Raw genomic sequence first — 21,904 nt, forward strand, 5'->3', positions numbered from 1 at the left:
CAAATTGGTACTTACTGTACCAATGACAAATATTTCTGAAAAATCAGACAACCAGAGAGGCACTGGAAAAAAATGCAGTACAGAATTTCAAAAAAGAAAATTGAAATGATCCTGGCAGTTTATTATCCCATAAGTCTATCCCCAATATAATAATTAAACAAATATTGAGAAAAGTAGGACTAGAGGATGATAACCATAAGCAATACATGGCATTGGTTCCTACAGAACAAATCTTGCCAGACAAGTTGCCCAAATTAAGGAAATTCAGTAGATGCAAATGATTTGATACTAAACCCCAGGAACTCTATCTTGAAAAATTATTTCAAATTGGTTTAGATATAAATCGTTAATTGGAAGTAAAACTTCTGGGGGAAATAAAAAAATGTGTGTGTAGAGGGGATTAATGTTAAATGCCAATGTATCCAGTTTATTTATTTATTTACCATCTTCAGTGTGATCTTGAAGGAGTAAGATGTCCATTAAAGCAGGGGTTCTCAACCTTTTTCTTTCTGAGCCCCCCCCCCTCCCCCCACTTGTGCCACAATAACTGATTTTCTGCATATAAAAACCAGAGCTGGCATTAGGGGGTATTTTGCCTGGAGGGTAATTGCCTGGAGCCCCATGCCACAGGGGCCGCCACGAAGCTATAATGCTCAGGCTTCAGCCCGGGTGGCAGGGCTCAGGCTTCAACTCCACAGAGCAGGGCTCTGGCCTTCTGTCCTGGGCTCCAGCGAGTCTAATGCTGGCCCTGCCTGGTGGCCTCCCTGAAACCTGCATGCAGCCCTCCAGGGGGCCTCGGACCTCTGGTTGAGAACCACTGCATTAAGGAAAATCACAGATTATACTAAGTTTCAGAGTAGCAGCCGTGTTAGTCTGTATCCGCAAAAAGAACAGGAGTACTTGTGGCACCTTAGAGACTAACAAATTTATTAGAGCATAAGCTTTCGTGGACTACAGCCCACTTCTTCATATGCATCTTGATATGCATCCGAAGAAGTGGGCTGTAGTCCACGAAAGCTTATGCTCTAATAAATTTGTTAGTCTCTAAGGTGCCACAAGTACTCCTGTTCTTTTTGCAGATTATACTAAGTTGTTTTCAGTTATGCATAACAGTGAATGCAGAAATAAAGAGATGAGAACCATCGGTGGAGAATACAACAATGGAAAAAACGTAGCTGTACATCTTGGGGAAGACTATGGAAAACACACATTCAATGGGAGGAAGAAACAGTGATGCAGAAAAAAATAAAAGGGTGAGAGTGTTCAGCAAATTAGATACAAGTATTAGGGCTAGTGGTTTGTCACGGTAAATTAGATAATAAGTTAAAGTCTGGTCACAGAAAAATGGCAAGAATCAATTTATGGAAAAAATGCCAGAAGTCACAGGTTACATTATTTCAACCAAAATATCCTTTATTTTGCAATGAAAAGCGTTTAACAGCATTTAACTAATAGTTTAATACCACTAGCCCGCTGCTTGCCAGTTCAGACTCACAGCAGCGAGCCGCGGCTGACCCTTCTTCTCCTCTACATGAGCCTTTGCAAAAGGGATGGCGGCAGCAGCAGCAGCATTAGCATTGTACAGAAGCTTCTTATCCAGCTATGCTAGCTTCAATACTTTCCTCAAAAAAATAGTAGTGTCCCAGAATCCATGAAGTCCCTACCCCCAGTCCAGCCATGACAAACCACTAGCCCTCATGAGTTGCTGCTCTCCTTCAGCCTCCCATCCTGCCCAGATTTTTACTTGGCATCTTAAGTTTTTCCACTGAAATACAAATGTCAAATATCATTAATTTTTTAAATGATAGGATCCGTGACTTCCAATGACCTAAATTTTTAGCTTGACATTGAAACAAGAATGGCTAATGAAATGTTATGCCACCAAAGCAGTGAATCAGAGGCATTACTTCCCAGAGCAGGGAGGTAATAGACCCTCGCTGTACATCTCTGGTGCAACCAGACCAGGAATACTGGATTCAGTTCTGAGCAGCTCATTTTAAGATTGTTACTGAAGGACATTCAGAAAAAGCAACAAAAATGACCAGTGCCGGGAGGGACTGACTTATGATGGAAGACTAAAAAGAGCTAAATTAAGAGCTTGGCTGAGTGATGACAAAAAGGGACATGATAAATTGACATTCTGAATTATGTAAACACCAAGGAGAGAGACTTATTGAACTAGTACAAAGGGATACAACTAATAGTAGGAGGATGAAATTAAAAGGGAAAATTCAAACTAATTAGAACTAAACTGGATGAAGAACTAAGTAACGCACTGTAGGGAACAACCCTGCATTGTCAGGGAGATGGACTGGATGACATAGTAGTTCTTTTTCATCTCCAGCTTCTGTAGTCCCCTGAAATGACTCTCTTACTGTACTACTTAACGTAAGCACAGATACTTGTGACATTAACACTTGTTCAGACAGCTGCCCTAGCTGAAAAGTGATTTACACTGCTGCATAAGTACTAGATATCAAACAATTATGGTTTGGAAACATTTACACTTTTACAAGTAGGGACAAATTCTACCCTTGGATGTGAGGCTCCCCTTGCAGTTAAAAAGAGTGATACAGGAAGGCAGAATCGGGCCCTATGTGTTACATAACAACTGCCAATGTGGTCACTAATTTTCTCACACATCCTTCCTTTTCCTTTGTAGCACATTTAAACATGTATTGGTGGCACAAACACTGAAATGAATAAGGTATCAACTCACATTGCAAGGCAGTATGGCACACCTGTCATATCATCCAGCATAGAAAAAGATGGTAAAATTATTTATGAACTGGATGTCTTTGTCCAGAGATCTAGTGCTATAGCTGATCAGTCAAGAAAAATTAATGGTGAGAGATGAGAGAGTTCCCCAAACCAACCAAGTCCTTACCTTTTCTACATGAATTCAGCGAGAACATCTCTGTCAAAGTGAAAAGATCTGATTCCTAGGAAAGCAAGAGGGTGAAGAGGCAGGAAGTTAGAATTTATATTCCTCTCTGAAATGTCTAAGCCTCCACTAGCTTTTCTGATACTAACTATCTTTTAGGTGAGGAATACAGCTGAAGGTTCTGATCAAATTCCAGTGTGAATGATTGCATTCTGCTTGGCTACGATATCTATTATTTGAGGTCTTAAATTACGGAATAAAGTTGTTGCACTCTGTTAAATAGCTGCTATGTTATATCTAGAGGTGGGGGAAGTGATCCCTCTAAATATCAGTTCAAGTTTGTAAAGACTTTGGAAATTTGCAGGATGAAAGGTGCTACTGATCTCTAGGCATTCACATTTTAGCCATAGCAAGTCCCACTGAGATGAAATACAATATATTGATAGACTGTGCTTGTTATTTCTCCTCCTCCCCCCCCCCACACACGTTTTTTTTCTTAAGGCGGACATACATCTGCTAATGTATTTTTCCAGTTATAAGAAACATTGAAGAGTCCTGCATTTGTTTGAGGTTTCAGTTGTTGTTTTTTTTTTGCCCAAGTTAAGAAGTTAAGCTAGCTATTTTATTTTAAAATGCACTGTCCTCAATGTGGCACTAATGACATCTGATAGGGGAAAGAGAAACACAAGGACAACACCACATCATTTTGGAAATAATCTATTACCCATGCCCACTAGTTCGTTTTTAGAGCATTCTTGGAATTAGAGTAACAAAGATTTCATAACAGATCTGAAGCAGATTTGTGGGTGTTCCCATTCAGATAATACTATTATTACTAGGCTTTCAAAGGGCTCCCACCGGAATCAATAGCAAAAATCCTATTGATTCCAGCGGTGCAATAACAGCCTAAAACGTGTCTATTCTGAAAAGTGACTGTGTGAAAATGGCACCTTTCTTATACTCAACAGATCTGCTCCCTGTGTGCATGCAGAGCCAGACCTACTGATTTTGGTGATAAGAAGTTGACACTTTGTCTATTTCACTATTTTTGAAATAAACAATTAAAAATACAAACTTATTTGGCTTCTTACCATAAAAAATGGTTAATTACTATAGCAAACATGATCTCTCAAGGGGATTGCCTGCATGGATCCATACTGTAGGTGACTGATGAGTGTACAATGGGCATGAACTTGGTATTTTCAATAGCGGTTCTTGTTGAGCTTGGATTCCCTCCTAGCCCAATGATACATAATGGCGGATAGTATGGATCCATCCAAGCAGTCATCCTCAAAGAACAACTGCTATAGAAAAATATTTACATATTTCTTTCAGCATTGCCTGCATGAAAACCCACTGTAGGTGATTAATAAGCAGTCTCCAGACCCAAAGAGATAAGGTGGAGAATCTTGCTCAACTAAGGATTCCAGGATGCTCCAAATTGGATCATCCAACCTACAAGCTAAGTCCTGGTAGTAATGCAGCGCGAATATCACAACATCATTCATGGATGGAACTCTAGGTAGCAGTTTAATATGCCTCTCTGGGGATGAACATTCCTGAGTCTTGGAGTAATGGTCATCGTAGACTTGGTACAAAATGCCTTCATGTCTGCTGGTATTGGTATCTCTATTAATTCACGGCAAGTGTGGATGCTGAGTCTATTCTACTTTGACAATCTATGAGTGGGAATGGACTGACCTCTAGTATTATCCCAGTATGATACAAAATAGCCAGCTCTTGAAAACTTTAAAGTCATTAGGGAGTGATTGCTAATGATGTCACAGAAGCATGTGGCTTAGATGAGGCTATCTTGGAATAGGCATATCCGTGGCATCTTTTTCCTTCCATTCCTTTAAATACGACAAAGATTGAGACATCAGTTACTTGCATGTAGACTAAATCTTCAGTGAAAGGTCTTGCACGATGAGGTCTCATGTAAGTAATACAAGCAATTGAGCCTACATAGTCCAATAGGGCTAATGTGCCTTTGGTATATAGAATAGGTGAGATTCATGCCAGGAGGACCATGAATTCAGAGAGAACCAAGAAGGCCTCATCCCTCATCAGGATGGGCAGAAGAATCCTGAAATCGGGAGATCCAAGAGTGGATCTATGACCTCATCAATGATGGCAGCTAGGTTGACTCTGATAGTTCCTGGCTCTGAAGACCAAGTCCACCAGGATAGTGCACAGAGGAAATATGCAAAGGAAAAGGAGGGAATGCTTCACTATTCAGCACCAAGGAAGGAGATGTCAGAGCCAGCGAACAGAGATCCAGAGAGATTCAGCAACAGATTAGCTCAATTCACGAACACCACCAATGTCAAGTAATTATTCACTATTTCTATTACAGTAGCACGTAGAGATCCCCAAATGAGATGCCTGCACCCCCCACTATGCCAGACACTGGCCAAACACATAGTAATAGATTGTAAGCCCTTTGGGGAAGGGACTGTCTGAAGGAGATAAGAAAGATTAAGGATGGAAGGCAAACAAGTGCACAGACGGAGAGGTTAAGTGATTTTCTCAAGGTTACATAGAATGTCAGAGCCAGAGCTCATAGTCCTGTATTCCCTCCATTGGGCTACGTTTCCTCTGAATGACACAGAAAGCTTTGGGGGCAGTCACGCCTGGATCTAGCCACCCAGCACCTGGGTAGCCAGGAGCAGCACAGAGGCAACAGCCTGGATAGATGTACTCAGCATTGAGGCATCTGGAACCAACATTCATCAGCTAGATCCAGCACCAGAACCAGAGTGTCCAATGCCAAGATCCCGAACACAGAGGATCTCGAACCAGAAGCCATCAATGATACCAGAGCACCCAAAACCAAGATGGACGATCCCAAGACACTCAATGCTGCCACCAGACATGGCTGAAGACACTGACACCAAGGAAGACTCGCAATTATGGTGGCCTCATGGCTTCTTTTCATCTTTGCCGCTGAAGGAGAAGAATGATAATGAGAGATGGAGTGTTTCAAAGAGTCAAGAAGTCTGCTGTTAAGGCTTGATGCTCAGCTAGTGGTGGGAGATTGTATCTCTTTTTGACATGACACTGGGTTTAGGGAGAATGGAACCATGAGGCTGTGGGACTTCTAACAGGCAGTTCAATGGGACATTTAGACTCAACAACATAAGATGACCAAGCCAAGTCTCTGGGTGCTAAAGCATTTCCAGGCCCAGCATTAGAACCTGACTAAGCAGAATGAGACATGCTTACACTGAAGCAGAACAGGCACCAAATATGTTAGCTGTTGACAGACTTAATACAATTACAGCAGGGACACAGATTGAAGCCAGCAAACTTGACTTTAGTAATTTTTAGATAGGCCCTCAACAGCATGAGAACAGCCCAGAAACACAATGCTCAACAAAGCATTAGGATTTTTGGCCATCTCTAGTAACTATTCCTAGCTATACATAAATCTATATTTATATATAGAAAAAGCTGTTTTCCCAAAACAGGACGCACAAGGAAGTAACCTACACCACAGAGCTCTTGCTCACTGCCCATAGCAGTCAGAAAAAACTAAGCTGCAGTCACATCCCTTTGTACATCATTGGGTGTAGGGGCGGTCACAAGGACACTGGCAGGGAATTCATGCAGACATTGTTATTTCAAAATTCCCAAGGCTTGCTCCTCACCTAAAACGAGGATCCATGCAGGCAATGCTCAAAGAACTGTTTTTAATTTCTACCACAGAGGCTGATGGAGCACTGGTTCTTTAGAGAAGATTTCTGTTCTGCATCACTGCCTTTCTGGGATTTCTGCTGCTAAGGTAGTGAGGCTGTGGAGGGTCACTGATGCTGGTAGGTGGCTTGGGACAGCATTGGCAGTAGGAGTTCCCAAAGGTCCCTGTCACCTGCTGCACACCCAGCCCAGTCCCACTGCAGAATCCAGGTCTGTGGGCCCAATGGGGAGCCCAGAGGCCTAACGCTAGGGCTGCATGTGGAGTCAAGGAACTAGGCTCTACAGCAGGGCTGAGGACCAGTGGGGTTGCAGGAAAAAGAAGTCAGCTGGGAGTTTTGTTTTCCAATTTTGCTTCCAATTCCAGATACCCATCTTGGAACCTTCTCACCTCATCCATTCCCCACAACATTATTCCCTCTGCAGCTGTTAGCACTAAGGAGGAGACACCAGGCTTGAGAAACTTCCCCAGCTCTACCAAACCAGGGCTCTCCTCTGGAGATTCCCAGAAGTGAACCGCTGCCTCTGGAACTCAGCTGTTAAAATCCACATCTCTGAAAAAACTTCCCAATCCCACTCCGGCTCCCCTTGCCCCCCTATATGGAGGTTCAGACACACACACCCACGTCACCCTGGTTCCTCCCCCCATATGGAGGCTCAGACCCCCCCCCATCACCTCGGCTCAGCTTGCCCCCCCATACAGAGGCTCAGACACCCCCCACATCACCCAGCTCCCCCATATGGAGGCTCAGACACCCCCACATCTCACATTGGCTCCCCTTGCCCCCATCTCCCCCACTCCCAGCTCCCCATGCCCCCCATCCCCTTGCCACCCCATCCCCCCACCGGCTCCCCTTGCCCCCCATCCGATGCTCAGACACCCCCACGCCTCCCCTTACCCCCTCACCCCCATGACGCGCCGAGAAACCAACACACCCCATCCCCACATCACACACCTCGCCCTCGCCGGCAGGCTCAGCGCCTCCCCGCCGCGCACGGGGCCGCCCCATCCCCGCCAGCAGCGCCGCGCACGGAGGCGCCGAGCCTCCCCATCCGCACAACGCACCGGCTCCCCGCTCCCCCCGCCCCACGCACCGGCTCCCCGGCGCGCAGCCCCTCCCGCCCCCGGCGCGCACACACGCAGATGCTGCGAGCCGCCCGCGACGCACACAGCGGCTCGGAGCCGCCCACGGATGGAGAGATGCAGGTCCCAGGTCCCCGACACCGACCTCCTCACAACTCTCTAGCGCCGGTCCGCGACAGCCGAAACTACAACTCCCAAGAGCCTCTGCAATCCGCTTCCGGCGCGCGCACCGGAAACGAAACCTGCAACCCTGGCTGATACCACCAAGGAGGGAGGGGTGGGATCTATCCCCATGGCAACAGGTCACGCCAATGAGAGGCAGGAAGGGCAGGGCTAGAGACCGGGTTGGAAGCGGACGGTGGCCGTACTAGGAGGTTCGTCTGTACTCAGGTAAGCGAGGAGCGTGGCGAACAGGTGCGAGGTTCTGGCCCCGCTGTCGGGCGCGCTAAGCCCCGGGCCCTGCCTCAGACTGTCCCTTCGCCCCTCCCTCGCGCCCGGCCTCGCCTCAGGTCCCCTGTCTCGCGCCGCCGGCCTCGCCCCCTTGTCCCTCGCCGCTGCCCCCGCCTCAGGTCCCCCCCCGCTGCCTTCGCCTCAGGTCCCCTGTCTCGCGCCGCCGGCCTCGCCTCAGGTCCCCCCCCGCTGCCTTCGCCTCAGGTCCCCTGTCTCGCGCCGCCGGCCTCGCCTCAGGGCCCCCCGCTGCCAGCCTCGCCTCAGGTCCCCTGTCTCGCGCCGCCGGCCTCGCCCCCTTGTCCCCCGCCGCCAGCCTCGCCTCAGGTCCCCGCTACCTTGTCCCCCCGCCGCCGGCCTCGCCTCAGGTCCCCGCTACCGCCCCCCCTCCCCCGCTGCCGCCCCCGCCTCAGGGCCCCCTGCTGCTGCCCCCTTGTCCCCCCGCCGCCGGCCTTGCCTCAGGTCCCCCGCGGACACCCCACTTCCCGCTGGCCTTGGCCTCCTCCACTTCACCTTCCCATCCTCCATTCAGCTATTCCTGCCTGTGTTAGCTGCTGGGGACTGAACAGGGTATGGCAGGGTCTCACACACACAGGCCACCACCACTACATATCCTCTGGGCAGCTTTTGGTCTCCCCTCTTCAGCAGCTCTTTATAGGGGATTGAATTTGTCTCCTGCCCTTAGGAAGTTTGTGCAGGAGTCCTTTCCTGAAGGACTCCAGGGTCATTTACATTGCACTGGGGTAGCTGCTATTTGATTTTTTAAAACATTTTTTTGTGTGTGTGAGTTTAGTGCCAGTGAAATACACTGTCCTGGCAGTGCTGGAGACTGGGCTCCTGGGGCCATAAGAGGCACAAAAGGGGCTTCCTCGGTTTGCTCTCTAACAAAGAGCCTCAGCTAAGATGGATGGGAATTGCCTAAACAGGGGGTCTGGTTGGGAGGTGCTTAGATCCCAAGGGGCTCCATCAGTGAAGGCCTTGACACAAAGCTGTAGGCATTGAAGATAATTCAGAATGAAATGCATAGGTGTAAGCGACTTACGGCTTTTATTTTCTTTTACTAGAGCAGGGATTCGTTCTAGAAGACAAGATTTGTATTTTGTGGGAGGAAGTGAAATACAGCAAGACTTCATCTGTGTGTGTAGTTCTCACATTAAGCACTGGAGTTCTATTTTTTTCAATAATGATATGGCTGGCCATGTTACGCAGTATATTTGTGTTAGTTATATAGTGCCGTACATGGGCATGGTGTCTTAATAAATAAAGTCCGTACAGCAGGAGGCAGTGGTATCACAGGGAAGTGTTGGCAATAGAGAGAGAGGCAAGGGTGAAATCGATATGCTCATGTGGCACCTATGTGATTAAACTCTTAATCTGAAGTTCACATCTGTCTTGGATTATGGTAATTATGAAAGGCATAGTTTAGTGCTTTCACAAAATAGGAAACTGAACGTCCCCATGCCAGTCTCAGAAATGTTATGTTTTGTACTACTGTATTGTTCAATTTACATGGAACAGTAAGTGCAACAGATATATTAAGATTTAAGCTAAGTACCACCTGTGGCCACTAGGTCATTATTTAACCTTCTGTCTTGGTATGTAACAAACCACGAAGCTGATCTCGGCCATTCCCTTGTCAATGTTTAACATTGGATGCATTCTTATGAAGTACCTATCAAATAAGTGCTCTGCACACCTCAGAAGCTAGGCCCACTATGACTACCAGCCTGCTCTAGCTTTGAATCTGTCAGCTTGCAGTGAAAAGCTCATATCCCATTGCCATTGTTCCTCCTAGTGACTTCAATGGAACTACTCCTGTGAGCAGAGGCAGTCCTTAGGCAACTAAGTTTCTGCTTATGGGCATGCCCACTGCTGTCTCACTCTAGGCATCCTGGTGGGATCCTCAAACCAAGGGAAGATAGGTGTTTCCCCCCCATCCATCTTGCTTGTGGGGCCTGTTCAAGTGGGTATACTCAGAGGCTGCTTAACTCCACACAAAACAACTGGCATAGGAGGAGCAGGGTTGCTCCCTTATAATTTTCAGCTAAGGCATTAGGGTGCTCACATGGAAAGTGGCAGATCCTGGTTAAATTCCCCTCTCTGCATGATGAGAAGGGATCGGAACGGGGGTTCTCCATCTCAGGTGATCTTTAACTATTGGACTGACAATAGGATATTCTGATGTGGGTCTCTAATTTAATTAAAGTGGAATAGCTTTAACAAATATTGGGTGAGAGTGAGGATCACACAATAATCTGGTGGTTAGGACACTCATGGGAAACTTCTGTTCAAATCCCTTCTCATCAGGCAGAGGGGCGAATTGAACTGGGATCTTCTACATCCTGGGTGAGTATCCTACTAGGCTAAAGGTTATAAGGGAGACCGCCTTCTCTCCATCCATATGTATGTATCCTTTTTTAAAAAGTAATTTGTTTCTCCATTACATTTGTAAAATTCCTTTTTGTCCACATATTTGTTCTCTGATGCAGTTTTAATTGCTTGTTTCCTTATTTTTTAATTTTTCCCTTCCAGGTTAAATACTAACGTTGAAAAACGTATTCCAGTTGCAAACTTTTTGCTGTGGCTTACAGTGCAGAGCTTTGCTTCTCTCAATCAGACAAAGAAAATGGGTGGAACAAAATGTGATGGGACAGGCAAGGGAGTCACGTGAAGGTAAGAAATGTCTGACTACTGGCATCTCCCATAACTTTCAGCCAACTTTCCTCACAACCCTGGCAAAAATCAGGCAATTCTGACTTTAGAATGCATCCAGAATAAACGGAGATGGCAGGAGTACAATGTATAGGCTTCAAATATAGTACACTTATTCCAGCTTTTGAATAATTGTGAGAAAAATGATTGAACCAGGTTTGGTTAGGTCTGGAGACTGGGGTGTGGCTGCCAAAAATGTTGAATTAGGCAATGTTTATCCCTCTGAAACCTCTATAGATGGGCTGTTTAGGAAGGAATAATGGTAATGAAGAGTGAGCACCTGTCCTTTGGGTTTGATTTCTGAATGCTCAGGATTTTGAGGGTAAAATAGACCATTTGATGTAAACTTAAGGAAAGTTACTAGTTTGGAGTGATGAAGGAAGGGGAGTTTTACTGCTTTATACCCTCTTCGTTAATATAGGGAATTGCTAGAAGATGCCATTATTTTAAACATTAGGCATGTTCAGTGACCAGTGCTATTCTGTTTCCTTGAAACACACTGGCTATAGAGTACAATATTTGCCCAAGCTTCCATTAAAATGTCTTGCAGGCTTTCAATACTTGGTTTCCAAGCATTACTAATTTCTAAGGAGTAATTCAGAGATACCAAAGTGTGACCTGAAATCTAAATGCAGCTCACTGCTTCTTTTTCCTTGTAACTGCAAAATGAGGACAAAGTGGATCATCTTTTGATTTTTTTTAATTGGTGCTAACGATCACCAACAATCAACTTCTATTCCCAAAATTTCAGTATTTTGGGGCTAGAGTAAGAAACACTTCTGTCTATGTATCTTCAACACACTTACCTAAGGAAAAAAACAACAAGCCCCAAAGCCATAAACATGAAACTAAATCTATCCATAATGAATTAAGTTCCAAACACAACATAAATAGTGAAAATAAATTAGATTTTTCTAAAAAAGCTTCAGTTTTATGTCTTCAGTGGCTATAGGCAGTGGAAGTGTGTTTTGGGTGTGAGGGGGGGTGGAGGTAGAGGGAGGGAAAAGTGGTAGAACACTGCTTATATCTCACTTTCCTTGCCCCTTCTGGTGGCCTCTCCTCTTTCACCTCCGATCATTAAGGCTAAGATTTTATCATGGTTATTTTTACTAAAAATCACTGACAGGTCATGGGCAACAAAAATTCACGGAGCCCGTGACTTTTACTAAAAATAATCGTACAAGCCTCTTGGCAGAGGTACACAGCCTTGGCTGCAGCCCCCACCACGGGGCAGGAGCGCAGGCTCCGGCTGCAGCCCCCTCCGCAAGCCGTGGGGTAGGAGCACACGGGGGCAGGAGCGCAAGCTGCAGGACAGAGGCACATGGCCCCGGAGGCGGCCCCTGCTGCAACCTGTGGGGCAGAGGTGCATGGTCCCGACTGTAGCCCCACTGTGGGGAGCATAGGCCTGGCCCCGGCTCCAACCCTGGCTTCAGCTGCGGACAGCTGAAGCTGAAGAAGTCACGGAGGTCCGGTAAAGTCACGGAATCCGTGACTGATGTGACCTCCATGACTAAATCATAGTCTTACCGAACATCATTAGGCTTCAGATTTTTCAACCATTGAGACAAATGAGAGCAATTGACACTATTAGGCCCTGCAAACTGCTTTAGGTGCAGCCAGGGCTGGCTCCAGGCACCAGCCTGGCAAGCAGGTGCTTGGGGCGGCCGCTCCGGAGAGGGGCGGCACATCCAGCTATTCGGCGGCAATTCGGCGGACGGTCCCTCACTCCCGCTTGGAGCGAAGGACCTCCTGCCGAATTGCCGCCGCAGATCACGATCGCGGCTTTTTTTTTTTTCCGGCTGCTTGGGGCGGCCAAAGCCCTGGAGCTGGCCCTGGGTGCAGCATTGGAGTCTTCACATGTAGAACAGTTTATATAATTAGGGTTTCAACACTATTATGTCAGGCTGTCTTTCAGCAGACTGTCACGTGGTCCTATATCTGGTCAATCAGGTGACTTTCTTTAAAATTCTAGACTAGATACTTAAACTTAACAATGAAATAAATTCAATAGAAACTCTTACAGCCACTAGAGAGGTGCTGGATGGAATGGCAACTGAGGTCAGAGTTAAAATACAATTTGTTATGGTGGCACAGTTTCTCAACAATAATCCAGGTTGCTCCAGAGTTTCCATTCTAACAGGGTTAATAAAGTTCTCTATAAACTGTATATATTGAGTTTGAGGATTAATTTGAAAATCTTATTGTAGTTTATGAGGTGCTTGAATTAACAATAGCTGAGCCGCTAAGTAATAGTGACCATAAAGAAGTGAAATTTACATGTCACTGACTAGGGAGAAGAAAGATAAGTTTGAAAAGGGAGATTTCAATAAAATAAGGAATCTAGTCAAAAAAGGCCATGGAGTCAAAAGTAAAGAAAACAAATGCCTTAGATTTGGCACGGATGCTTGCTATATAAGGAAACAATAGTCTGAGAATACATGCATGCCTCTGAACAAAAAAGCAAGAAGTAAACCAGTATGGGTAAATTGCAGTGTTCAAGTAGGTTATACACACTCAGCCAAAATCTTTCAGAATTTGGAAATCTAATTGTAGTGAAACTAATAAAAAGGAGTATAAACTAACAGGCAATGTTGAAGACAGAAATTAGGAGGTCTAAGGTGAAATTTGAAGAGCAAATAGCTAAAGGTATAGAAACAAGAAATTCTTTAAATATGATCACCAGAAAGCCTGGAAAAAATTGAGTCTGCTGGATCACCAGGAATTAAACGGAGCAAATAATGAAGATAAACCAATTTAACAGAAATCATTTATTTAGCTTCTGAGCATCATTCTTCATGGCAGAGAAGATGAAGGAGACAGCTACTCTCTTTAACTTCAGATTTTACATTAATTTTGTATTTAACTTTGCCTAGAAGCAAGCATGCTTCTCTTAAGGTTTCTCTGGAAAAGAGAGCTTTAGACCTTCTTAAATCTTTCTCGTCTGCCCCCTTTTCTTTTCATAATCAAGCATGACAAATGTCATCCCAGAGAGGAATCTTTTCAGAATTATAAGTGCCTGAAAATAGGAGCTAGTAATGGAAGTCTTTCCTTGGTGTTGCTAGAAAATACAGCAAAAACGTAATATTGAAATAGTTTTTGTGCATTTAAGTTGATAGATAATTATAAACACTAAATTCCTAACTGCTGTTCTTAGCTTTTCATTCTGGGAAAAATATTTAATCAGATATGACGGTTATAATAATCTTTATAACCCATTATGTTGGTAGAGGAAGTTTGCCACGAGCCTCTTTTAAACCAATAAAATGTAATATAGTTATATATTTACTTTTGTTCCAGTTTACAGTAGAACTTCAGTCAAATAAAATTGTTGTGGTCCCCTCCCAAAATAAATTTAAAGGCTTCTGATGACCATAGATGGAAAACTTGCTTCTCCTTTGTCACAGAGTTCGCTTCAAAAAGCAGGTGTTCTTTGGCTCTCTCATGACCTTTTTTATTTTGTTTTAAGACTTTGACTGTCAGTTTCTAAATGATAGCTATTCTGATTTTCTTGATAGACTAAATTTTTCTTCTTAATTTACTTGTACTGCACCTAATTAATACTCTTATTGAACTAACTTAGTCACCTACCTGTTCAGAGTTAACACTGTTTATCTGTTTAACTAAGTGTGTGGTCCTGTGCAAAGGGCACATGTCTGTGAGACACACTTGAATTTTACTCACAGTTTTGCTGCTATGTTGACTTACTGAGTCACCTTGGACAAGCTGATTTCCCCATGGTAAAATGAAGATGATATTTGACCAGCTTGGTAATATGTCTTTGAGATCTATGAATGGAAAGCTTTTGTTATACTGCCTCAGTGTTTATGGCTTTAATTTTTATGTTTGATGTCGGGTTTGTCAGATCTCCAAGTGTTCACTGTTCCAGATCAAATATATACAATGAAAAGACCTTTTAAAGGCACTGTTTCTGTGAGTAAACCAGTCTCCTACAACCCTTTCCCACACACACCTGCCTTTCAGGATGTTGATCTTTCTACTGTGATCCCAGTCCACTGCCTTTATATAAATTGAATATTGGCAACCCCAGTTTAAAAAAAAAATCATGAAATTGGCAGCAAAATTAATACATTTAAAAATTGGTTTTGGTTTGTCTTGATTTTTTAACTCACACTGCCCATCCCCAGTGTATGTGACAATTAGTGTTGCCATTGCTTCCAAACATATTAAGGTAGGGTTACCATATGTCCGGATTTTCCCGGACATGTCCGGCTTTTTGGACTCCAAATCCCCGTCCGGGGGGAAATCCCAAAAAGCCGGACATGTCCGGGAAAATCGGACATCTGGCCGGGGGCTCGGGGGCCTGGCCGGCGGTGCCGGGCCGGGGGCTCGGCCGGCGGTGCTCGGGGGGGGCCCGGGGCCGGGCGGCTCGGCCGGCGGCTCGGGTGCCGGGTGCCGGGCCGGGGGCTCGGCCGGCGGTGCTCGGGGGGGGGGGGGGCCCGGGGCCGGGCGGCTCGGCCGGCGGTGCTCGGGGGGGGGGGCCCCGGGGCCGGGCGGCTCGGCCGGCGGTGCTCGGGGGGGGGGGGCCCGGGGCCGGGCGGCTCGGCCGGCGGGGCTCGGGGGGGGGGGGGCCCGGGGCCGGGCGGCTCGGCCGGCGGTGCTCGGGGGGGGGGCCCGGGGCCGGGCGGCTCGGCCGGCGGTGCTCGGGGGGGGGCCCGGGGCCGGGCGGCTCGGCCGGCGGTGCTCGGGGGGGGGCCCGGGGCCGGGCGGCTCGGCCGGCGGTGCTCGGGGGGGGGGCCCGGGGCCGGGCGGCTCGGCCGGCGGCTCGGGTGCCGGGTGCCGGGCCGGGGGCTCGGCCGGCGGTGCTGGGGGGGCCCGGTGCCGGACCGGGCCGGGGGGCTCGGCCGGCGGCTCGGGTGCCGGCGGTGCTCGGGGGGGCCAGGTGCCGGGCCGGGAGCTCGGCCGGCGGTGCCGGGCCGGGCCGGGGGCTCGGGGGACGGGCTGGGGACCTGCGGTGCCAGGGGTGGGCTGCGCCTCCTCCCCCCCCCTCACACACACACCCCCACCCCCTCACACACACACCCCCCCTTACCTGCTTCAGGCTTCCCGCGACTCAAATGTTCGCAGGAAGCAGGGGAGGGGGCGGAGACTTTGGGGAGGGGGCGGGGTTGGGGCGGGGCTGGGGGCGGGGCTGGGGCCCCTTTAAAGTGTCCTCCTTTTGGAGGCACTAAATATGGTAACCCTAATTAAGGTGATTTTTGATCTCCATTGCAGGAGCTCTCACTCCCACATTTGCATCTCCCCCAGTCCTCTATTAGTTCTGTCCCTTTCTCCCAACCTCCACCATCAGTTCTGCCCTCCTCCCAGACTCACCCTCTGCTCCTCTTGCAGTTCCTGGGGCTCTTCATCCCTGTCCCAGGGTTGTTGATTTTTTTTTTCTTTTTTGGGGGGTGGGGGAAGAGGCAGTACAGAGATCTGCAGCAGGATCCCCTTCTTCCCCTTCCAGGCTGGAGGTGGGAGCACTCTCTCACTCATCATTCCCAGCTCTAGTGTTGCAGGAAGGGAAAGGGGAGGAACAGAGAAGAGCTGCTGGTACCCATTGGAGGGAAGAAGGGTGCAGCCTGAGCTGTTGGGCTCTAACTGTTCTTAGTTTTCCTCCTATGAGAATTGTCAGCTCCTGGAGGGTGGGAGCACTACCTGCTTCTTGCAGCAGCTCCGATTGGCTTCTCTTCCTCCAGAGGCGGGGCAATGGGGAAAGCAGCCATCTAAGGGGGTTTCCCCAAGACAGAAGTGAAATATGTGAGAGGGCTGGAGCTTTTTAGAATGATTGTGGCTCTGGACAAATTCACCTGAATTGCAAAGAAATTGGGAGAGCTGGCAACAGTGAAACTGAAAATAGTGCACTCCCCTGAGTTGCCCAGGTGGCAAGTCCCGAAGAGTATTCCTAGGTAGTTGCTGAACCTGGATGCTTGGTTTGTTGGCTGGATAAAAAGTCAGTTGATGATTGAGGTTGGGCTTGTGTTTGAAGCACTGAGAGAAACGTGTGGTACTCCTAACACCAATATCTTGCTCTCATGTCTGCTTGTAAATAGAGAAGGAAGAAAAACTGTTAGGGTCTCTGAAGCACAAAGCTACCTGCTTTGCTTGTATACAATTATGAAGTGCTTAAAGTGTGTATGGGGCCTCTAAAGATCTGGGAGCAACAGCTTGGGTAAGAGTGCTTAAAGTACATTCCCTTAGTGACACAGTTCTCTGTGTGTTTATTTAGCTGGGTCTGACCCCTTGCCCCCTCTGCCTTAAAGCACTGGAATCATACTTCTTCCTTTTTGCTCCTCTGCTTGCATTGAGGGCATGGAACAAAGCTGAATCCCCAGGGCCTGGCTGACTTCCTTGCAGAAGTGAGGAACTAGGTTGGCTGTGTAGCCCCGCCACTGGGGAAACTGGCAAGTGTTGGCGATACCACTGGAGGGCAGTCAGAGTCCCCCTTTTACCCGTCCAGCTTTATATCGCCTCGGCTGTACTTACGGGGGGCGGGGGATAGTTGTGATTGGTTTAGCGAGCTGTCCATTTTACCTTTGGTACGTGGTAGAAGGCGTTGTCTACTCTGATTGGATAGACTTCCCCCACTGAAGGAGAGTATATCAGGGAGGGGCGGTGATAGTAGCTAAAGAACCAATCAGAACGGGGGAGCGGTGACCCCCCCCTCCGCTTGCGACCGGAGTTGTTGACTGCGACAGCCCGGTGCACGCGCAGATAAAAGGGGAAGACGGGGTCTCAGAGTGCGCTTGCGTAGACTGGAGAGTGCGAGGACGGCGCCGTGAGTGGAGCCGATGGGGTCAGTGTGCGCATGTGCTGGGCCGGCGGGGGAGGGGTTGGGAGAACTCTGCCGGCGGGGGGCGTTGTAGAGGCGCGTGCGCGCGGTGGCGGGCCTGACTGGGCGCGCGGAGGGAGGCGGCGCTCCTGGGCGCTGTATTGTCCGGGCTCGGCCGTGGGGAGGTGGCTGGGGAGGGAAAGAGGAGCCCGCCAGAACCTGCGGCTCCTATGGGGCGCCCGGGCCCCCCGTGACGCGCCGCTCTCGGTCCCCGCATGGCGGCGGCCATGGCCCCAGCGCTCCCCGAGCCGCCCTCCGAGGTGCCCCCGGACAAGGAGGCAGCGGTGCGGGGCCGCCAGGCAGCGCTGTGGGGCCGGGCGCGCAGCCTGTGCCGGAGGCTGCGGGCGCTGCAGGCTCAGCAGGTGGAGCGGCACGTTCGGCAGCAGCTGGCCGGGCTGGTGCGGTACATGGGGCGGGCGGCTCCCGCCGGCCTCCCTCGCGTCCTGGGGCCTGACCTGCGGCAGCTGGCGGCCAGCGCCACCGCCCGGCTCCGGGCCGCCCAGGGGGCTTGTGACTCGGACGCCACCGAAAGCAGCAGCAGTAGTGGCGGCTCTAGCTGCGGTTCCGGGGGGGAGACTGATAGCGAAAGCCCGGAGGAGGAGCGACCCGTACCGATCCCTGCAGCGTGAGTAACGGGGGCTGCTTTGTCGCGGGTGGGGGCAGTTACCGGACCGGGGCCACAAAGTTACCCGCCCTTCTCGCACCTGGGGCCCGAGGGAAGTGGCGGGGTCATCCCGGCGCGTGGGCTTCTTTCCCGCAGCTGCGGCGAGAGTTTTCCTGAGGTGGATTTAAAGTGCTGTGAGTCACTTGACGCTTCCCTGCCGTACACGCTGCAAAACCCTTCCTGGTGAGAAGGAGATGCTGTGACAACCGCAGCGACGTGAAAGCCGCCGCCGCCTGAACTGCTCACAGCAGAGCCTAAATCCGCATCTCCTCCTCCGAGACGGGAATCTGCGTCGCCAACTTCTCCACGGTTTCCCGCCCCACCCGCTATCAGTCAGACTTCTAACCTTGAGGTTACCGGCTCCTCCTTTAAACTCGGTCACCAGATGTGCGCATTCATACAGCTCACCGCTTCCTTACTGATACTACTCTCAGAACGCTGAGTCTGGCCACATTCTCTCACGTGGGTGAATACATAAATGCTTTGTCATAACGAGTTTTTTCCTTGAGTACCTGATCCATACTTCCAGATTTAAACTTCATGCTTATTTTTGTAGAATTGCTTCAGTATTCTAATTCAGTCTTGGCTGGGTTTTCTGAGTAGCGTATATAATTTAATTTACTTAATCTGATCTTCCATTTTCAGGTAAAATAAAACATTGTGCAAAAAGAACACAAAGTATGAGTTTTCAGTAATAGAAAAGAAGAGTATGGTTTTGTAGTAAATGCACTGAGTTGGAAGGAGATCTTGGTTCAATTACTGGTTCTGCCATAGATTTCCTGTGTGAGATTTGGTGTCACTATTTGCTGCATTTATCTAATTTAAATGCAGATACTTCCTTATCTCATAAGGTTGTTGTGACATTCTTAAATACTATCCTGATAGGTCTTCTATCAAAACCTAGATAGAATCATAAGGACATTTTCTTGAGGCAAAGGACAATACGGTAACCAACATCTTAAGACCATCACATAGGGCTTTTGAATAATTTTTTAGGCCAAAACAATCTCTTCAGGTTGTAAATGTATGTGTTGTAAGTAATCTGAGAACTAGGTCTTCTGCTTTGTGGTGTTTATATTGTAATGTATAGATGACTTTACAGAGGAGAACTGATTTGTTTAAAATGTAATTGAATTATTTTCCATAGTGCTAGTAGAATGCGTGTCTCTTCACAGACATTCAGGGTGAGGAGGTCCCTGCCTAAAGAAGTGTAATAGTTGGAAAAGATCAAAAACAGACCATGATTTGTGGGGTGAAAAGTACAAAAGGGGAGAAACAAAGAGAACTTTCCTGTATTTAAAAAAAAAAAAAAAATTGACCCTTTCTGAAACTCACTGTTCCTGTTGAGCATGAAGATCTTGAAACACCACTATCCTTGTCAACAAACAACTTTCAGCATAGTGAAATTGGGATTTTTTGGATGTATATTACGAATTACAACCACCATGTTTTCATACTGTTAATTTAGTAATGCATTGGCTTTAATAGAGGCCATATGTGTGCTTTGAAAGTATTGCATATTTATTACAAGCTATTGTTTTGCTTTCTAGGGAGGAAGTGATTAGGAGACTGGACAATTGATATACCTATTTATTTTCCATATATTATATTAATTTTATCTCCTAGAACTGGAAGGGACCTTGAAAGGTCATTGAGTCCAGTCCCCTTGCCTTCACTAGCAGGACCAAGTACTGTCCCTGACAGTTGTTTTTTTTTCCCCCCTGCCCCCTAAATGGATTGAACTCAACCCTGGGTTTAGCAGGCCAGTGTTCAAACCACTGAGCTATCCCTCCCCCCAGTTGCTTAGTTTGGGATGTAGAACCTCTTACTTTTAGACATAAGATGCAAACAACAGTTGTAAGATGCATTTAGAGCATTCAGCAGTTTCAATATTACGTAATCTATCCTGTGAAGCAGTGACTCTGAAAAAAAGAGTCATGGTGGATAATCAACTAAACACGAGTTCCCAGTGCAGTTCTTTAGCCAAAAGGGCTAATGCAGTCCTTGAGTGCATAAACGGGAATTTCGAGTAGGAATAGAAGAGTTATCTTTCTTCGGTGTCCACAATTCAGAAAAAATGTTGGTAAATGGGAGAGGGTTCAGAGAAGAGCCATGAGAATGATTAAAGGATTAGAAAATCTGCCTTACAGTGACAGACTCAGGGAGCTCAGTTTCTTTAGCTTAATAAAAAATGGTGAAGGGGTGACTTGGTTACATTCTGTAAGTATCTCCATGGGGAACAAATATTAAATAAGGGTCTTTTCAATCTATGAGAGAAAGATATAACCCCCAATTCTGTGGTTGGAAGTTGAAGCCAGACAAATTCAGATTGGAAATAAGGCAGAAATTTATGAGAGAGTATAAGTAACCATTGTTCCACTTTACCAAGGTGTGTGGTGGATTCTTTCACTGATGATTTTAAAATCAAGATTGGATATTGTCCTGAAAGAGATTTTAGGAATATTCTAGGAATTATTTTGGAAGCATTCTGTGACCTGTTATACAGGAGGTCAGAGTAGATTGGAGTGGGCAAACTACGGCCTGGGGGCCGCGTCCAGCCCTCCAGACACTTTAATCCGGCCCTCGAGCTCCCACGGGGCTGGGGGATTGCCGCACAGCTCCCAGGAGCAGTGGCATGTCCCCCCTCTGGCTCCTACCCCTAGGGGCAGCCACAGGGTTCTGCATGCTGCCCCTGACCCAAGCGCCACCCCTGCAGCTCCCATTGGCCGGGAACCATGATCAATGGGAGCTGAAGCGGCGGCGCCTGTGGACAGGGCAGCACACAGAGCCGCCTGGCTGGGCCTCCATGTTGGAGCCAGAGGGGGGGCATGTCACTGCTTCTGGGAACCACTTGAGGTAGGTGCCACCAGGAACCTGCATCCCTGACCTCGCCTGCACCCTGACCCCCTGCCACAATCCTGATCCCCCTCCCACTCTCCAAACCCCTCAGTCCCAGCCCAGAGCACCCTCCTGCACCCAACCCCTCATCCCCAGCCCCACCCCAGAGCCCTCACCCCCTGCACCCTAATCACCTGCCCCAGCGCAGAGCCCCATCCCACACCCTGAATTCCTCATTTCTGGCCCCATCCCAGAGCCCGCACCCTCATCCGGATCCCTCATCCCCTCCCGCACCCCAACCACCAATTTCGTGAGCATTCATGGCCTGCCATACAATTTCAATACCCAGATGTGGCTGTTAGGCCAAAAAGTTTGCCCACCCCTGAACTAGATGATCACAATGGTCCCTTCTGACTTTGGAATCTGTGAATCTATAATGATGGTATTGATCATTTACTGATAAGAGCACAAAACTTGGAGAATGGTAATCTTGGTTCTGTTCCTATCACTGACACACTTGGACTATAGCAGAGTAACTTAATCTGTGTGTCAGTTTACCCCTGTCAGTTAGGGGTTACTGATCTGTTAATTAAGAGTTACTGTGTCTTAGGGCTGTAATTAACCTTTAAGTACTTTGAGATGGTTGGAAGAAAGAGCTCTTTTTAACAGCAGATTTTTATGGTGCACATAATCCTACAGATTAGGCGGCATCATCCAGCTCTTGAATGATCCTCTTCCTGTTGTTTATTTTCG

At 47.9% G+C, this 21,904-nt stretch overlaps 2 protein-coding genes across 26 annotated transcripts in view; one reads left to right on the forward strand and one right to left on the reverse strand.

Annotated features, from left to right (window-relative positions):
• DHX30 (DExH-box helicase 30) overlaps positions 1–7,929 on the reverse strand; it is a 39,212-nt gene extending 31,283 nt beyond the window's left edge. The window contains exons 1-2 of one of the 5 annotated variants that reach the window (XM_005295098.4): positions 7,807–7,903; positions 2,888–2,942 (exon numbers count right to left, since the gene is read on the reverse strand). In XM_005295098.4, coding sequence (XP_005295155.1) covers positions 2,888–2,915 — 28 coding nt within the window. In that variant the 5' untranslated portion in view covers positions 2,916–2,942; positions 7,807–7,903. Of the gene's footprint in view, positions 1–2,887; positions 2,943–7,533; positions 7,651–7,717; positions 7,737–7,806 lie in introns of those variants that run through there. The other 4 variants (XM_024109731.3, XM_024109730.3, XM_065586692.1 and 1 more) reach the window with 4 other exon arrangements.
• The window catches only part of LOC101933332 (KAT8 regulatory NSL complex subunit 1-like), a 141,045-nt gene continuing 126,885 nt past the window's right edge, over positions 7,745–21,904 (forward strand). For 4 of the 21 annotated variants that reach the window (XR_010599080.1, XM_065586701.1, XM_042860745.2 and 1 more), the window contains exon 1: positions 17,477–17,613. Coding sequence is in view for 10 of the 21 variants with exons in the window: in XM_065586701.1 (XP_065442773.1) it covers positions 17,609–17,613 (5 nt within the window). In the remaining 11 variants the exon portion in view is untranslated. Of the gene's footprint in view, positions 8,052–10,640; positions 10,782–17,379; positions 17,614–17,711; positions 18,275–18,665; positions 18,776–21,904 lie in introns of those variants that run through there. The other 17 variants (XR_010599079.1, XM_065586695.1, XM_065586699.1 and 14 more) reach the window with 11 other exon arrangements.

Source organism: Chrysemys picta, chromosome 2 (genome assembly GCF_011386835.1).
Source record: "Chrysemys picta bellii isolate R12L10 chromosome 2, ASM1138683v2, whole genome shotgun sequence".
In the NCBI taxonomy this organism is placed as follows: domain Eukaryota; kingdom Metazoa; phylum Chordata; order Testudines; family Emydidae; genus Chrysemys; species Chrysemys picta.